At 37.2% G+C, this 18,705-nt stretch overlaps 1 protein-coding gene across 4 annotated transcripts in view; it reads right to left on the reverse strand.

Moving 5' to 3' along the window:
* Positions 1-3,471: 3,471 nt before the first annotated feature.
* Positions 3,472-18,705, reverse strand: part of khdrbs2 (KH domain containing, RNA binding, signal transduction associated 2) — a 61,393-nt gene continuing 46,159 nt past the window's right edge. The window contains exons 7-13 of one of the 4 annotated variants that reach the window (XR_011311598.1): positions 14,936-15,018; positions 14,272-14,330; positions 12,690-12,786; positions 9,328-9,380; positions 7,442-7,530; positions 6,292-6,357; positions 3,472-3,785 (exon numbers count right to left, since the gene is read on the reverse strand). Coding sequence is in view for 1 of the 4 variants with exons in the window: in XM_069713928.1 (XP_069570029.1) it covers positions 12,692-12,786; positions 14,272-14,330; positions 14,936-15,018 (237 nt within the window). In the remaining 3 variants the exon portion in view is untranslated. Of the gene's footprint in view, positions 3,786-6,291; positions 6,358-7,441; positions 7,536-9,327; positions 9,381-11,524; positions 12,787-14,271; positions 14,331-14,935; positions 15,019-18,705 lie in introns of those variants that run through there. The other 3 variants (XR_011311599.1, XR_011311600.1, XM_069713928.1) reach the window with 3 other exon arrangements.

The raw sequence follows: 18,705 nt of genomic DNA on the forward strand, positions 1-18,705 counted from the left end.
TTCCCTACAGAAAGTGCAGACTTGTGTGCTCTTCATTAAAGTAGCCATGGACACAAAGACTCAAACATGACCTTGACTGACAATCAACTGCTGAATCAATAGGCAGTTGTTTTTTTGTGTGTTGCTAGATGGATCACGTTGGCCTCTGAGCAACAGTAGCTGTGGGTACTTTTGTCGTACAGATCGAATTCAGCAACTATCTGTTATTTCCTATGCAGCGAAAATCAATACAATCTAGGCAAAACAGAGACGTCATTGGGGACATCCGTGACTCTGAATCTTGACAGCTACATCGCAGCCACGCCTGATGGAGGCATTTATCCGACGTAGCATCAGCATCTTCTTCTCGGCTGTAGATTGTGTGCTGATTGAGCTTTGCGGTTTCTATGGCTGGATCACCTCACCGGAAATATAGTTTACATTGTGTATGACAGGAGAACAACTGGTTGTGTATTCAGGTTATGACAAGCGGTGTTGAATGAGAAGTAAAATTGTGTTAGGGTTAATATAATAAGCAGCTGCTAAGTGAGGAAATGATGCTCATTTTCACAGAAGATAAAAGGCGAAATATCATTTATATACACTTTTTAAATTTTTAGACTGAAGCCTTTGTGACCCATCACAAGTAGTTTAGAAATTAACGAAACTTTGCCACTTATCATATGGTAGATTTTCAAAACAAGTCTGGAGCTTAATATTTTACAAACCATAAGTGCCTCTTTTATATTGGTCCAAAACAAACTTGGTCTGTATGAGTCAGACACAATTACAATCACACAAAGTTGTTTGTGTTTTTGTTTTAAATACATGTGTCTAAATCAACTTTTGGTAAATAAGATGTAAAATGAATTATTGTAAAGTACTTATTTAAAAATAATTTAACAGTGTATATACCTGTGCACAATGCGGTTTTGTTTGAATCAGTTTCAAAAGTGATATTTTACACATTAGCACAGTATCACAGCCCTGACACTAATATTATACTAAATAAGATTTGGCACATATAGGCCTATAATATAGACACTCACTGGCCACTTTATTAGGTACACCTTGCTAGTACCAGGTTGGACCCCCTTTTCCCTTCAGAACTGCCATTATTCTTCGTGGCATAGATTCAACATGTTTCTGGAAACATTCCTCCGAGATTTTGGTCCATATTGACATGACAGCATCACGCAGTTGCTGCAGATTTGTCGGCTGCACATCCATGATGCGAATCTCCCGTTCCACCACATCCCAAAGGTTCTATTGGATTGACATGTGGTGACTGTGGAAGCCGTTGGAGCACGGTGATTTCATTGTCATGTTCAAGAAACCAGTTTGAGATGATTTGAGCTTTGTGACATGGCGCGTTATCCTGCTAGAAGTAGCCATCAGAAGATGGTACACTGGGATGGACATGGTCAGCAACAGTACTCAGGTTGCCTCTGGCGTTTAAACGATGCTCAATTGGTGCTAAGGTGCCCAAAGTGTGCCACGAAAATATCCCCCACACCATTACACCACCACCACCAGACTGAACCGTTGATACAAGGCAGGGTGGATCCATGCTTTCATGTTGTTTACATCAAATTCTGACCCGACCATCTGAATGTCGCAGCAGAAATCGAGACTCATCAGACCAGGCAATGTTTTTCCATTCTTCTATTGTCCAATTTTGGTGAGCCCGTGAGAACTGTGGCCGGTGAGTGTACATGCCTGATCCTGTTAGAATTTGATGGAAAACATGTATAAGCTATAGATCACCTGCCTTTATTAGCAAATATATTGAGGCACATAAACACCTGATCCTGTTAACCTGTGCATTTTTCATCTGCAGCAGCTCAGTTGCCAAGGAAATAGTATGTTTATTCATATTTGTAATCTACATGTGGAGATGTATTTAGCAGATTATATCTGCATTATTCATGAAAAAAACTCATTTGGGAGAGAGTCAGACTCCACTGTTTATTTGAAGGCATTTTTTTTAGAGAACTGTTTCAGTTTTCCTTGAAAGGGACTCGAGAAAGTTCACACTGAGCCCAAACCACTCAAAAATCACAGTAATGAATGTATCTTTTGTTTTTTCAAATGGAATATTATGTTTTATGGGGAACTTAGTTTTGTTTAGTTCTTACAAATGGAAACCTACATCCTGCAAAACATGTTGTGCATCCAACCGTCGCTATATTTGGGAAGACGTTTTGTATACTCAATGTTTTCATCAGTAGAAAACAGTTAGTGAAATTCACTTGCTGCTTAGTTTATCCACACGCACAGCACGACACAACATGTCAAAACTCATCATCTCTCTAAAAATAGCTCTAATGAGCCAGGGGGGAGGCTTTTGTACAAAAGGGAGCTAAGATCAGATATAGAAGTGTGTCTACTCCAGCACATCATTTCCTAAAAACTGCAGCTCCAGCTATACGTCCTCACCTTCTGTCACCTGCCTCAGAGCCCAGCCAGCTGCCCCAAGGGAAACAACATAGGAATCATTCAAATATATCCAGGACCCTGACTCTGCACAACATTTTTATCACAAGTGCTATACTGGTGAGGAAGCCCGTTTAGACTCTGGTGATTATAAGCCCTCATTTTCTATTCTGGCTCATCAAGCAGCTGTCTAAACAGAGCTGAGTTTGCTCAGGTACCCGTCCCTGGCTGCGGAAGATGCTGTGTGTTCGAGTTATTACCATGCAGTGTTTTGCATCATTGAACATTTCTGGGTATTCGCCTAGATCCTGACCCACTTTGGTGCCTTTGTGTTTCCAATATTTGGATCAAGTGATATCGAGGAAGATGAACGCCGTGCTGTCTGACAGGCTGTGTGGAGTGGATGTCATGGAGCAAATGAATTAAACAAATGCCAGAATCAGGGGTGGATGTTTTGATGAAATGAGTCGGCTATACAATTGAGCAGATTCGTGAAATCCCTTCCCACCCGAAAAAGATAAGAAATGGATGATCTCCTGCATCAAATCTGACTCGCCAGCCCTGCGAGCTGTTCAAGTTGAACACATTGTGAGAAGCTGCGATGTGTTTACGAAGCCATCGATTTATTGTTCTGTAAATGAAATATGAACACACAAATTGAGAGAGAAGACAGTCATGAACATTTATTTGCACAGTAGGAAGCTCACATTGCCTCTATCAATGTCGAGCATTAATCACTGAGTACCATATGTAGAGCTGCAGACAGCACCATTCATTATGACCACCGCTCACAAACGGGACACGAGGTGAGCTGTGACTGGATGCTGAGGTAGAGTCCGGCGGCAGTGACGGGTCGGGCTCATAAAGGAGCTCTGACATTTGGCCGGAGCGCCAGCAGTGGGCTCGACTTGCTTAATGAACTAACATGTTCATGTTGGCAGCACTGAGTAACCATTTATTAATGAGCTGGGAACAGACACAGGATGTGCTGGGGTTGGTAATGACAGCAGCCTGCCAAATGACAACACCTCTCAACTAAAATAAGGTGCAGTCATGTTGAGATTTTCTTGAATATTTTACTTTTAGCTTGACGCAATAACAGACAAAAATAAAAAAAATATTATAATGCTGAATCTGCGCAGAAGACACAATATGCTAAAAACACATTTTTAACACCATAAACTGTTTTTTTTTCTGCTACAAACACTGCATTGACTCCCCCTTGTGTAGATTTTGGTTGAAATAAATATTTGCAAACCTGAGGACATTTTTTACAGTTCAAGTATATCACACTCAGATGTTTGAGCACAATTTTAAAGTTTTATTGTCCACCAGAAATGTGGCTTGTTGTCTTCATAGCACTTAATAACCTGTAACACAAAGAAAGCAGAGATGTAGTACACTGAAAACCAAAGAAAAGTGAAAAATAACTTCATATATTGACAAGGATGGTTTGACATTTTGGGAAACATAAATACTTACTTTTTTCCTGAGGTTTAGATGAAAAGAGATTGTAGACAGCTGGATAAGCTCTGCCCACTTTAAAAAAATAAAAAAATAAATTCCACCCACTACCACCTCTAAATCTTACTAATTAACACTTTTTCTTTGTTTGTTTAAACCTTATAAAAGAATGTAAAAATCTGTTTTCTTATATTACATGATGGACTATTTCTTGTTAATTAAACCATCTCCTTTCTGATATGAAAGGGGTATAGATCTTCTCATCCTGACTTTTGGTAAGACAACAAATAAGCATATTTCCCAACATGTCAAACTATTCCTCCCAATCTGCATAATAACGTGTAAAACTATAGCGTGTTGTTATGTGTCTCAATTGATTCTGACTTGTATGACAAATGACACTTGTGTCCTTGGTATTCCGCTGTTTGTATATCCAGCGAGCCTTTGAGCCCCGAGTCTGACATTTTGGCTCGGTGTGCATCAAATGCAGTACGGTAATTCCCCTCGATCCACTGACTGTCTCTTTATGAATCCCCCAGTATAATCAGTCAACACGCGTCTGACATCCAGGGTGACGTTTTGTATGGAGATGCAGCTTTTAGCCGGAGACAATCAGCTCGTCCTTGAGATGGATATGGAAGGAGATCGACCTCCTCATTCTCACCTAGACCTTTTCAAATGAGCTTTTATTGTCTTGTTAAAAGCAAATAGGTGCAATTATTCGAGAAAATAAGAATCTGAGTTTGGGAGTTGGCTGGAAAGAGAGTGCAGCCATCATTTATGTGTTCTCATAACCACTGACAGAATTAGTGAGTACAGAGTGTTGCATATCAGAGGGTTTCTCTCACTCTGTCACAGCCAGTCTGCACCCATAAGCAGATGGTATCATTACATGACTGCAGAATGTGTTGGTATCAGCTCAAGCTGTGCAAGGTCTATTTTCAATCATACATCTTTATGATTATTTTCCAGTTTAATTACAAAGTCACTGATAAAACGTCCAGAGTAACATTAAGTACAATAGTTTGATAATTCAGTACAATATTTTGGGTAATGAGAAGACGTGTGCCTGTGCCTTTCTCACATTTGTCATATCATAGAACTATGAAGCCACCACCAGAAATCTTAGCATAGAGATGGGACAGGAGGAAACAGCTGGCTTGTTTCTTTCCAAAGGGAACAATAAGACTACTAATTAATAGGTCATGTCTCATTTGTTTAATCAAAAAAAAACTAACTACACAAATAATGTAGTACTCAGGTTACGCTGGATGCATTATGTGTTGGACTCTGTCTTGGCTTAGAGAAGTCGGTCTATTTTTTTCAGTCAGGCTCACTGTTTTCTACCTGTTTCCAGTCTTTCTGCTAAGCTCAGCTAACCAGCTGCTGGCTGTAGCTCCATATTTAGAGATTGGAAGTGATCAAATCGTCTAACTTTTGGCAAGAAAGCGATCAAGTGTTTCAAAAACAATTCCCAGTTTTGTCCAAACCATCTTTTGGCCTTTGTTACCAAAAATTAACATTATTGTTCTCATTACATTCATTTCTGAGAATGGTGAATGCAAGCTCTGATGAAAACATTGTTGTAGGGGTCCACTGGTCAAGGAAATTTATATTTTCAAATGTCATTTGGACAGTCCAACATTAAATTTACAATCTCGAACATCTCTATTTTGTTCTCTTTGGTGACACCTACGGCAATAAGTGGTCATCGCAGCTGTGTTTTTGGACTTCACTTCCCTGAGATCAAAAGTGTCACCTGTGTGACATCAGTCAGTTGTCAGTTTAAGAGCGAGTTGAAAAGCGAACCTATTGCATTAGCTCTGCACTACCCTCGCTGGCAGAAAACGTGTCACTAACTGTGCTCCGCTTGAGATTTTTCCTGGGAATGTCACAACGCACACTGAGCTCGTTCAGTTTGTTAATACAGCAAATGCAAGGGCTTTCATCAGTGATCTAGAACCTCAATCACCCTTTTGTTACCTCATTCAGCGATAGATGGTGACTTAACTGACATTTATTTTACTGAAAATCTTTGAAATTATCACACTAACTTTAATGTCGAAACAGATTATTTGTGGGCCTTCATGAATGGCAGTATAAATGGCTATGACCTTAAAAAAAAAAAAACTATTATCTTTCACATAGCAGAACTTTAATCTGTGTAAAACAGCTTTGTATACAGTGATATGTCAAATGTGACCAGCCAGCACATTTAATATGACATTAAGCTCGCCAAAATGAAAAAGGAGTTATTTGTTGTTAAAAAATACTGGATACGGATGATAAAAGTGTTTCCAACAAAACTCTCAAGTGTTTCCACAAAATGGTAAAACGCTGCCTTATGCCAGAATTTTCTTTTGAATGAAGATCAAATCAACTCTAACAAAGTAACTGATGATATACCATCACCTCTTTATCTGTGGGTCATTCTTCAGTCGCTGCCATCATGTTTCATCATGTTATCTCCAAATTTATCTGTGTACAGTAAAAACAAGTTAACACAGGTAGAATCTACCTTTACTTTTTCACAGGAACAGATGCTTAAGTGAGTATCTACTAAATAGACTAATGTGTATTCTATTAAAAGTGTTTTGGCTGCATGAAAGGTGTTGCCAAAGGTGATAAACTTGGCAAACCAACAAAACAAACAGCTGGCGTTTTTTTTTTTTATTGCGCCCAAGGCTGCAGCCCAGCCCTGTCTAATGGACAAGAATCACCGTGGATCCATGTGTGGACTAATGGCAAAGAGATGTGATGACAGCTGCAAAGTCTTTAAGCACCTTAAACTCCATTCTTTGTGCTAAACCATAAATAATTGTACAAAGAGTAATGATCCTTTTAAAAAAAAAAAAAATAAAAAAAAATCCCTTCTGTAATCTGAATGTGAGAGGAGTTTAATCAGTGGCATTCACTTTAAGAAATGCATCAACATCCGTGGCAGGCGGTGGGATTTCGGCTCTTGGCCGGTTTCGAGCTGGCGGCAAGATTATTATGAAAATGGATCCAAGAGCGCTTCTGGCAAGGACTGCATGAACTTCATTGGCATACAAAGAGTTTCCAGCAACACTGATCACTTCCAACTCATAGGTGCAGATAAACATGAGCGTTAGCTTTAAGAAACAAATCCCAGAGCAATCTCTCAACAAGAGGTGGAATTATGAAATTATATTTGTGACCATTTACTTTATTTTCAGTTACAACTATTTATTCTTGGCAGTTTCATAACGGCTGTACTTAAAGCAAACCGAAACTTGGATTTAATGAAAGACAGAAATCCCTCCAATTGGTGCAGTCTTACCAGCATTATAGCCATGTTCCCTTGATGTCCTTTCTGCATAATGTTTTCGACAGATTAATTCTTTAAATAGCTCACAGCTAATTTACTATAATGTTAGCCTGGGAAAAATGACCCTGAAAAATATCCTGCATGACAACGTGATCCATTCACAAACTGCAAGCTATAGAAGTCTTTTTAATTTTCTATTAGGCTGAAACAATAAGTCATCGCGAAAACTGTACGTAGCTCTTTAGTTAGGTGCTGTACCGAGTTAATACCTACCGGGCTACTTTCCTGACTGATGAAGGACCCGAACATGCCTGATGGCTGACTACAGTCTTCAGTCCTGTGGGAGCTGGTTTCTGTGCCTTCTGCTCTGAAAAGAAGCACAAGTATAAGTAGACAATGGGATTTTGCAAAAAGGCAATGGGAGCATGATTTGAGTCACGTTACACTGCTGCAGAGTGAGAAGACCGTATATCCCAATAAAACAATGTCGTACAATACGGCTGAACTTCGTCAACAGTGTTGCTCTTTTAGAAATAACTCAACTCACGATATATAACTGTAATTTTGACCCACATATGGGAGGTAAAATAACTTCTTTTTTTTAAATATACTTTGTTTTTCAGGCAACTGGCCTATTTTTATATGCTATAAAAAAACAAGTCTCAGTTTGACTGAAGTATTTTTTCATATCATCAGTAATGATCGTATTGTATGACTTATGATTAACTGGCATTTGAGCACACTTTTTTCTGGCTGTTTACAACTTTATTTTTAAAAACCTGGTTGATCTGATGTTGCTGTGATGTTAAATGTTGTGAGACAAGTTGAAGGTCTTACCCACAGCGCTGTTAATAATTAAAACATATTACAGCAGTGAGCCAGACAGCGAGAGGGAGTTTTAATTTAAACTGTGCTTTCCTCCAAGGTGTCAAATAATCAGGTGTGCAGAGATTCTTTCTAATAATATCATTGCGTGTGTAACAAATGGACAATCTCAACTAACTGCAGTCTCACTGCTAAAATCGCTCTTATAGCAATTTCTCACCATATAAACAACCATTGATGCTGTATCTTGAATTGGGATAGTTTGCTCATGAATCTTGTTGTGCATTATCAGCACAAGTGTGCAATTAAGGTGTTCGGCCTTATATCTGTTTTCAAAAAAGAGTGCAGCTTTGGAAAAAAAATGTCAGTAGAGTATGAGGAATTGTGAATAGGTCAGCAGCTTTCTGGCCATCGGGATTAGGTGTAACTATATTTGCAAATCTAAAACAACAGTTGTAGTGAAGAAATGCACACGCAATGATACAATAAGATTATTACTGAATACCAGAAAGGAAATGTGCAAATTACCAGTCCAAAAGAAATAAAAGCTTGCAGGATTTACAGAAGATAAATATTATTGTTGTTTACTGTCCCTTGGTTTCTGCAACCTCGTAGCTTCTCCCGTTGCACTTCTCTACATGTATAATTAATCTCAAAATCTAGCCGGCCACAGAACTGAAACATATTTCTCCCCAAGCCAATCTCATATAGTTACCCCACTGCTGTTCTTCCAATCAGATGATTAATCATTCCTAATTACATTGCAGTTTTAGAAAGATTTTGCTTCCGTTACCTCTTTTGTTTTTATTATTTGAATTGCATGTCTGTGCTTTATTGTGTTTTTAATGAACTGTCAAAGTCTTAAAATCTGTAAAACGTACAGTTCATGTAACTGAGCTTTAAAAGTGAATTCATGAGAGCGTGCAGTGAGCTAGAAATTATATCTGAATCTTTCATGAAAAGTGTGACAGTGAGCCACAAAAAAATCTTGTTCTTAATCACAAAACGTACTAAATGGGCATGCTGTATTTTATATTAGTTTGTAAACTGATTCAACATTGAAATGAACACTCAACCATCAACATAGTGTTTTTTTGGGGGGGTTTGTTTTAAACTTTTTAAATTATGACTCAAAGTAAGCATTTCAAGGCTTTGCTAATGTGACTGAGGCCAAATTAACAAAACATGTTAACTATGTCTCGTTTAAGTGTTAAAAGTAAGTGTGAATCACTTCTGACAACTAATGTCCTCAACAAACTTGACTGGAAGTACTGTAATTTACATATACAGAGACAGGTGTGACAGTGTGACTACATCCTTCTCCATCCACTCACCTGTTATGTTCTTCTCCACTTTGACCAAATCACACTTCAGTGTGTTTCATTATCTATAGGGAAGAACAAAACATTGTTAGAAAGAATCTACTAATCCTATGTTTCATCAATAATAACATGTATAGAGTCACAGGCTGCATGCAATGTAATAATATCAGTCCCTCCAGGATTTTGCAGTTTCCTGTGATTGTTGTGATCAGAAGACTTGATTTTTTTTTTCTTAAAAATGTCTATGCAATATGTAGAATTTTGGGGGATTTTTTTGCAGTAAAATTTCAGAAACTGACAAAAATTTCAAGTCAAGTCAATATTACTACCTAATAAAGAAAGTCATATGTAAGCCTCATTATTTCTTATGATAATTAACATACACTGTGTACATATCATAGAAATATCTCTAAATATTTTAGTTCTCATCTTTCTACATTTTTTTTAAACTAAAAAAACGTTGGCTCAAGTGACATAACTATACAGTCTGTGATTGAAATTTAGAATATACATCTCTAAAAATAAGTGCTTTATTGCTTTTTAAGTCATTTTAATTGTACATATACATTATGCACAAAAACAGAGTGCAATCTCTTACATCTGTAAAGTTGTATAAAATCATGTGATTTACTACATGTGATTCCATTGATACAAGAAAGTATGACGATTGACAGCCTAATTCTCATAAAACCACATTTCCCATAAATACAGTTTAGAATTTTTTTTTCAGGTCAACCAGCATGTGGTTTGTTTTGATGATGAGATGAGAGGTTGAAGAGCCTCACTGACAATACATGAGGAGTTATTTTGTTGATGAAGCAAGGTTTTATGAGAAGGCTGTGCTGTAATTCCTTCAACATAGCCTCTATTGAGTGGGATACCTTTACTGCAAAGAAATCACGTAACTTTCCTAAAATGGCACACTCTCACAAATATTGTGGAGATTTGTTTAATTCGCATTAATTATTACCGTTACAATTTCCTGGAGTAACTGTAATATGTATACAATGTATAGCACACAATAGTCATTATGTTCCATCACTGTGAAAAAAGTAAACCAATTCAAGGCATTAAAATATAAAATTTTAAGAAGAATTTATTTATATCACTGATGTGATGTTTAGTTTGCCGAACATTATTTTAGTGTCTTTTATTAAAATGTATTCTGTCTTTAATCACAGTTTAGCGGAATTCCTTATGGATCTAGTTAGAGATGGGAAGGGATTTTAATTCAGAAGTGCATTTATTTGGGGTTAAAATGGGCAGGTTTACTTTTTTTTAAGTGGAAGTTAGCATTTGATGATTAAATTACGATTATTGTTTGGGTTACCTGCTTAGTGTTTAGTCTTCCCTTCAGTCCAGTGATCTACGCTCTTAATGAGAGTCAGGCTTCAGGTGTACTAATCACAAAAGAGAACTCAAATCGCTACATGGACTTCACCTTTGATATTTAAAGCACGGAAAAGTACAGTGCATATACAATTTTCTCAGGTTAAATGACAGAAATGCAGACAGAAGTTAGCAGAGACATTGATGAGCTGCAGCTAATATATGAGGACTTCTTACCTCTATAAACTCCATATCATTCTCAGAGACAATCAGTGTCTGTTTAATGATGTAAAACCTCTGAGAATGGATTAGGAAAAGAAATGTATTAAATTCTAAATAAAAAAAGTGAAAAAATGTTCAAGGACGATTGGCCAAGAATATGAATTATTTAACAAATGATTCATTTGGGACAGGTTGGACTTTCTTTATGGAACGAGTTAGCTGTTACCTGAAAGCAGATATTAAGTTTTAGAAACAAGAAAAGTTGACAAAACTGCAGAAAAAATACCAATTTATAGCTAAATAGGCTCCTATTTAGAAAGTCTTACACACTGTGTTGAGGTTTATGTTGTTTTTATTAAATGCTTATGTACAAATACAGATTACACACAGAACATATATAAATTACACACTGTACATTGCTGACTGCTTTCAACCCAAATAAAAAAAATAAATAATGCGTTTTGCACGATCACGATCTCACATCATTGTGTTTCATTTAAAATCACAAAACCTATTGGGTAGCTTTTGTCTGTGGCATCATCTAACTTTCATATAGCAATCAGATCTGGGAAAACCTGGGGATTGATTGAGATTTCTTAACATAATTTTTTTTATAAGAAACATTTATTCCTTTATAGATGCTCTCCATTCAGGTTTCCATTTATTGCATTTAATGGAGTTTATCATGTTATTTTGTGTTCAGGGTAGTGTGTGGTTGTCCAGTAATGTGTTGCCATAATAATGATTTTTTCAAATCAAGCAACAGTTGAAATTAAACGGGAAGCAAAGTGTCTGCAGATCAGTATTGGTCTTCAAGAGACGAATTAACCACAAAACTGCCTCTGATTTCTTCTTGCGAAGCCAAATAATGAATACATTTGAGGAGAAAAAAAATGCCCTGAGGGAAGTCAGACGGAATCTCGCAAAAGTTTTCTTGGAAATTATAAGGTTTGAAAAGATTTACTTAAATCAGACTGAGCCTACAGCCACACCAATAAGTGAACTGTGGAGAAAGGTTAAAGGCTGGAAAAATATATTTTTTTAAATTTGAAGTGAGCATCACATTTGCTCCACCGTTCTGGCTAGTTAAAGACTAACCCTGCCTGCAAAGTCATTTTGGTTGACTCCCAAGAAGCTAAGTAAAGCTTACAGGCCATTTTCCAAATTAGTAAAAACTCTCAAAAGTTTTTGAATAACTATTTGAACAAACTTGGCAAAAACAGCAAAATGTATTTCTTCCTGGATAAATGTTTTTGCACACCTGCAGGGTTGGTATTTGGGGACAATTTAAACATAATCAAAAATTTGATGTTTGCTTGTTTTATGTGTCTAAAAGTGTGTCATAGTGCGCAACAACTGACATAGCATTATGGGATTTTTCTCCTTTCTGACAACCACGAGAATTTATGGATATCAAGACTACAAATAAACCCCAACAAAGATGTAAAATATATTACCTTTAAATACAACAAATGGAAACCAATTTGTCACAATCATAAAAATAACCTTCAAGAAAAAATCTGCAGTTTAATATGAAAACAAAAATCTGAAATAACCACCATTTTGGGGGGTAGAGCAACCTTCCTCTCGATATAAGACCATGTTAAATGTCTCTTTTTATTTCCTCTTTAAAAGACAAAAGTCCCAATCCTGTAGGAATAGAAACATACTGCAATAATGTTGTGGATTTATGTGCTTTATTGTGTTATTTTTTTTCAATTTCTGAAGGAGCTGGGCAAAAAACTTCATGTTACAACATTTTATGAGGAATTTTTAAAAAAATTATAAATATTAGGGAATTGGATGTCACATATCTGGAGCACCTTCAGTATCTGCCATAGGGATGTTTTCTGTAGCCCCCTCTTGTCAGCCGTAAAACTGGGGCTTTGTGACTGGGTCGGGTAGTCGCCCACTCCTCCTCTGCAAAAACAGTTAAAATACACAGTAGAAAGCTGCTGCATTCACTGTGGCGAGGTATTGTTTACTGTACTCTCACAATCCATTTCACCAAACACAAGAAAGTTCAGGCGAGCAAATTATATCCCAAGTGGGGGCTTCTCTTCACAGAAAATTAATTTCATAAACTCCCTGCCCTCTGTTGGACCAATACTGAGATCTGACTGTCAGCAGCTCTTTCCATAGAGCCAAATTACATAAAGATGGCCACCTCTGCTGCATGGCACATTGCCCTGCTTCCAAATAAGAAAGTGTTTATGAAGCAGAAAATCAAATCATTGCACCCTTGGTTTTGGTTTGGTCCAACCTCAACACCCCAGTGCACAATTCATTGTGCTGAAAATGAATGAGCCTGCAAACCGGCGGTGGCAACCAGTTTATCGCCGCTGTCGTGACAACCTAGTAACTCCACTTCTGGTCATTTTAACATGTTTGCTTAGACTAAAGATTTGCATTTGTTACTTTAAGCTTACTTTCTTATAAAAATCTGTTAGACGTAATCTTTAAAACATTTGGAGCAGTTGTGGTTGGGAGATTTTTTTTTTTTTTTTTTTTGGCGCACAGCAGAGGTTAGTCAGCCGATAGTAACAGCTTTCTGGAATAAGCAAACACCCAAAAGGCAAAAACACACCATCTTTGCAGCGGGCACTAACCATATGAGCTTCCTCTGGCACATTTACTGTTCTTGTCAAACACAGCTGGTAACCAGAAGGGTAGGAGGAGTGATGCATGCAGGAGTGGCTCCCTGGGTGAGGATGATTAGAAGTGAGCTGGAACAATAAGGCTTTCTCTTTGTTTCTGGGCTGTGAAACACCTTTCAAATATGAGTGCAGCAGCAGCCAGGACTGTGTGGTCAACACATTTTTTTTCTTGTCAGGAATTCCTTTTTAATAATGTCCAAGGATGTGTGTGAAAAAAAAATTGTTTTTAAAATAATCATACTCTCTGACCATGAACATGAGTAATTACCTTTAATAAGAGAGGAAGATTTACACTTTAAAAAAAAAAAAAACTGAACAAAAGTGAGGTGCAAGGATAACACTGGAAAATATTTATAATTGCAAAGACTTTAACCTGATCTTCATTTTCAACTAATGTCTTGATCATTTGATCTAAAAATGTAAAAAGAAACAATAAAAAAACTATTTTACAAAAGTTTAATATGCAAATACGGGAAATCCTCACAGAAACTTGACCCAGAGAAATGTGGTGCACAATGACGCGTTATTGCTCTAAAAGGGACTTAAACAATTAGTCAAGGACCAAGTTGCCAGATCGCTTTTTGTGGATCGACTAATCAAATAATCAACCCATTTTCAGCTCTAATAGTGGGATTATGTTGCACTTTTGCTAGATTAAACAATTTACAGTGAGTGCCAGTAGAGAGAAGGGAACTCAAATGATGAAGGAGATTTACTAATCTATTGGTTATTTGGAAGCTGTACTTACCATAGTTGTTGTAGGATTCATCACCGGTTCTATGTCCATATTCATAATATTCTGAAATGCTAAATAATCAGAGAGAGTGGAAACATTAGAATAAAATAAAATAAAGAATAATAATTTGTACTTTAAAAATGGGAAAGTACCCATACAGTTGCCATTTTTCTGTAAATATATATTTTTATGATCAACAAAACCATAAAAAAACAAACCCTTTCTAAACTAGCTGTCTGTATCATTCAGCCCCAAGCTTATCGGTTCCTAGTCTTAGTATTATTCCATCACCTGGGCACCGTAGTTTTTTTGCAAATTTTTTCCGCTGTGGATTAATGCATATTTGGTGTTTCAGTGAGTATTTACATGGTGCATGTGAGATGAACTACAATCTCTGCATTGCTCACTCACTGATGTGTATTTAATAGACAGCAGAGGTCCCTGGCACAACTTTATCAGGCTGCGGATACACAGGCAGCTTGTTGGTGGGATGAATTCATTGTTGTTGAAATGTACCAGTGTTGACCCATAAGGCATCTGGTCACAGTGTACCTAACAAATGCTGTACTTTAAGTAACTGTAGACAGATGGTGACTGAAAAAAAAAGGGTTGAATGACTGAAAAAGCTTTTGTTGCTTGTCCATCATGTGTGTGTGTGCGTGTGTCTAAACATTACGTCTTTGACTGATTGCTGTAGTTATCCTCGTAGGCTTCGTAACTGTCGTCGTCATATTCTCCCCCGTATCCATCATCGTAGCCCTGCGAGGGAACACACAGTAAGCATTAAAGTTGACGTGTCTCCTCATCTCTGTCCGTCTAACTGGTTAGAGATTGATATAAAAACAATCAATACTCAGTTCCACGGGCAAAGTTGTTACTTTAAGCCTGTAGTAGCAGAGGAAACAGGACGAAATTTATGTCTAATGGAGATTATTGATTAAGGCTTGCAGGGGAACATGTCTCACTAGTGGAGCCTAATGGACAACTTCTAAGTCTCAAACTGCAATATGGATCTCGACTATTGAGAAGGAGCAAATCGGTAAACAAACACAAAAGCTAGCCAGAAACAACAGTCGTGTTTATAACAATAAAAATGGCTAAACAGGATGCAGCTCACAGTAGAGCCTTCTCACAGTGAGATAGACACTTTGCCAAACACCTGGAAGTATTGTAACCACATTACATAAAAATAAAAGACTCTGTTTTGCACAGCTGTAAATCAAGTGAAATACCTACAGTATATATATTATTTATAAAAACATAGAAATGACTGTTTAACATGGTTTTCCTCTGTAAACTGAATATAAAAAATATATTATGAAAGGTTGTGTTAGATGTGATATCTGACAATACTAGTTTTGCCTTTTAAATTTATGACAATATTAAATGTAATATAGTTATGTGTAGTTTCCCTTTTCTTGTCAAAGTCTGCAAAGTAAGAAAGCTATTACAAATCTCCGTGTTTTACCTCTGACCGTCTGTTAATCCAGTTAGTGACTGTCTACGTCAACAGAAAACTCTTTTCTCAACCAACTTTTGCAAGTAACCTGATTCTGGATCAATTTAAGTAAACATTATAACTCAGGGGTAAAATCCACAGAAAGGCTTTTATTATTAAATCCTGTAATATTAAATTTGTAACTGTGGCATGTGAACATCCCACTCATTTTGATTAAGTGTTGTTTCATCTGCATAAACCATAATGTGTTCTTTCTTATATATTAAACACTAAATCTTACTGCATTTTTTTCTTCTTTTTACTGCTTGTATACTCACAAGAGTAATTTCCACCATGAACTGGGTGAACACCACATTTCAAACTCAGATTTTTGCCCATCTCACTTTTATAGTTTTAATTGATTTACTCCTAAAATGTCTTTAAACAGTAAAATTTCCTTTTACTGGCCAGCTGCCAAAACCAACATCAGAGCATAAAGGAGTTTATCAAAAGTCATCAGAGCTACTTTCAATTGCAACTGTGCACTGTTAGCAATTACATTTTATGTTCTTAAATAAGTGCTTAGTGGATTTCCCCCCAGATTTTTGCCTCTGAAGAAACTTTCAGGCTGCCCTCTCTTCTCGGAGGAGTTTTTTTAAATTTTAGGAACACTACAGGCAGTCCAATCTATTCGTTTATTCAGGTTTTTTTTTAAATTTATATGCTAGAAGTGAACGTCAATAAAAGCTAAGTCACTGTGCCTTTAAAGATGGAACATCAATTATTATCAAGTATCAGGGGCTTCAACAATTGCATACACCACTTCCAGCACAAAGGCTGAGATTTATTAGAACAATTTTGAAGAATGGGAAAACTGGGTACACAGATGGAGAAGTAGTGAACTAAAGCCAGATTTTATGATAAAAAAAAATGATCTCACAGGTTTCATTTCAGTTGATATCAAACAAATAACCATACAGTATATCCACAATGTGATAAACATTCAGGCCAGCAGTGTTATATTGTTTGTGTTGAAATATGCTAATTACTCTATAAGCACCCCTGCATTTAAAAGATACAGAGCAACCCAAATCTGGACTATTTACATCTGTGACTCATTATAAAACTACTGAGCGCCTGGTGCTGGCTCATCACTGCAAAGCCTCAGAGCTCAGAGGAGAGGGTCGGTGTGTATGATGCTCTCAGTAAATGACAGAAAGGCTGACATGCTCACGACGATGCCAGCCTGCATCAGGTGGCAGATTCTGCAAAGCTTGGCTCATATTCCCCAGAGAGCATCCGTGAATATCCGGATTCCTTCTCATCTTAACCACATTAAATAATGACTTAATTGTCAAATTGCATATAATTCATTTTTACAGGATTGTGGAGCAGAGAGCAGATTTTATTACAGTGAATAAACTATGATTTCAGAAATTTTGTTTATAGGAAAACAATTACTTCAGTGAACACAATACTGCTGCCAGGAGCATCAGGTGCACACAGAGTGCACTGGAGACACCGGGCTGCCACCTACATTCAGCCTTCTCCAGCCAACTCACCCAGGGTTTGAACTGAGTTCGGGCTCTGGGGCTCTTAGTCCCCCAAAAATAGCAAAGGGACCCCAAAAGAGTGAGAAAAATTATGACAAAACACAAAGTGACCATTTCTTTTCCATGTTTTCATTCCCTTCAACGTTAGATTTGCACCCCTGGATTTATAGAAAACATGCCCAGTCCGAACACAAAATGTGTCCTAGAAAAGAAACTGTTTTATTATTAATGATGGAAATGTTTTAATGTGTGAAAATTCAAGTGATGTGGTCATTTTTTTTGAGAAGTAGGGAGAAAAAAATACTCAAGGGTGACCAAAATTTGAAAGGCTGTGGTTAGGGGAAATTAATACTGATGAAAGAAACTTCTGGGATAAAGCACACAAATGTATACTTAAAAAAACCAATATATCTATGAAAAAGTTTATTTGGTAACCTGTTTGCTACAACTACAAATCTTAAACATATGCTACACCTCATAGTCAGACCTTGAGGGAAGCCCGGTGACCTTTGCTACCTTCGAACTCACCCTACACATCGTCGGTACCTGCATTCATCCTCAACTGTGACAATCAGGGAAACAAATACATCAGGGGTCTCCAAACTTTTGTCCTGAGAGCTATGTTGATAAAATGAGAGTAGCTCCTCTGTAACATACTGTATAGTCACGTAGCTGAGCTCCGATAAACCAGCAGAATGAACTTCTTTTATTTGAAAAATAACAAATTAATACTCAGCACACACACTCAACCACGAACTCGCGACCCAGTTAATGTGTTAAAGACCCCTGATCTACATCCTTTATTTTGAAGTTAAATACAGTGTAAGTGGTCAGTGTCAGTGTAAGTGGTGAGTGTCCTCCACTATGTTTAATTTCAGGAGCTGTCTGTTTTGTTGCACTAAAAGCTGCTGCAGACGTCAGCCTCTCACATTTTGTTTTGTTTATAGCACTCCCTCCATCCTCGACAGGAACCGTATGTAAAATGAATATTCATGAGGACTCTGACCATTTATTGTTCAATGTAAGAGTGTAGTGGGTGGAACATGAAGTTCTCCAAAATGCAACCATATTCAAGTTGACACTGATTTACAGAGTGAAAACCAATTTTTATCGTAATCTATGTGTTAGATTGTTATAAATATGTATAAATGCAGGATACAAAATTCACCTTTTTGGAGGTGTGGGTATGGTGGGTGAAAAATGCCTTTTATCCTCACTTCTGTAATCAAACCTACACCATTATGTGGACTGATCTGTCAGAAGAAACATAGTATTCTGTGAAATGGTTTATTCATGACAGCAGAGATAATCAGTCTCAGCAGACCAAAGGTTCACACAAACAGCCAAACCTGAAACTGGAGTGAGGCCAAACAGTGTGCAGAACAGTAGACTTAGCTGTTGTAATTGTTGGATCTTGCTCATTTAAAGAGATTTAGTGGAGTTTAAAGTGCTCAT

Source organism: Brachyistius frenatus, unplaced genomic scaffold (assembly GCF_029030835.1).
Source record: "Brachyistius frenatus isolate BFR_SWC_R1_liver_20210118 unplaced genomic scaffold, ASM2903083v1 Contig_124, whole genome shotgun sequence".
Lineage (NCBI taxonomy): Eukaryota > Metazoa > Chordata > Actinopteri > Embiotocidae > Brachyistius > Brachyistius frenatus.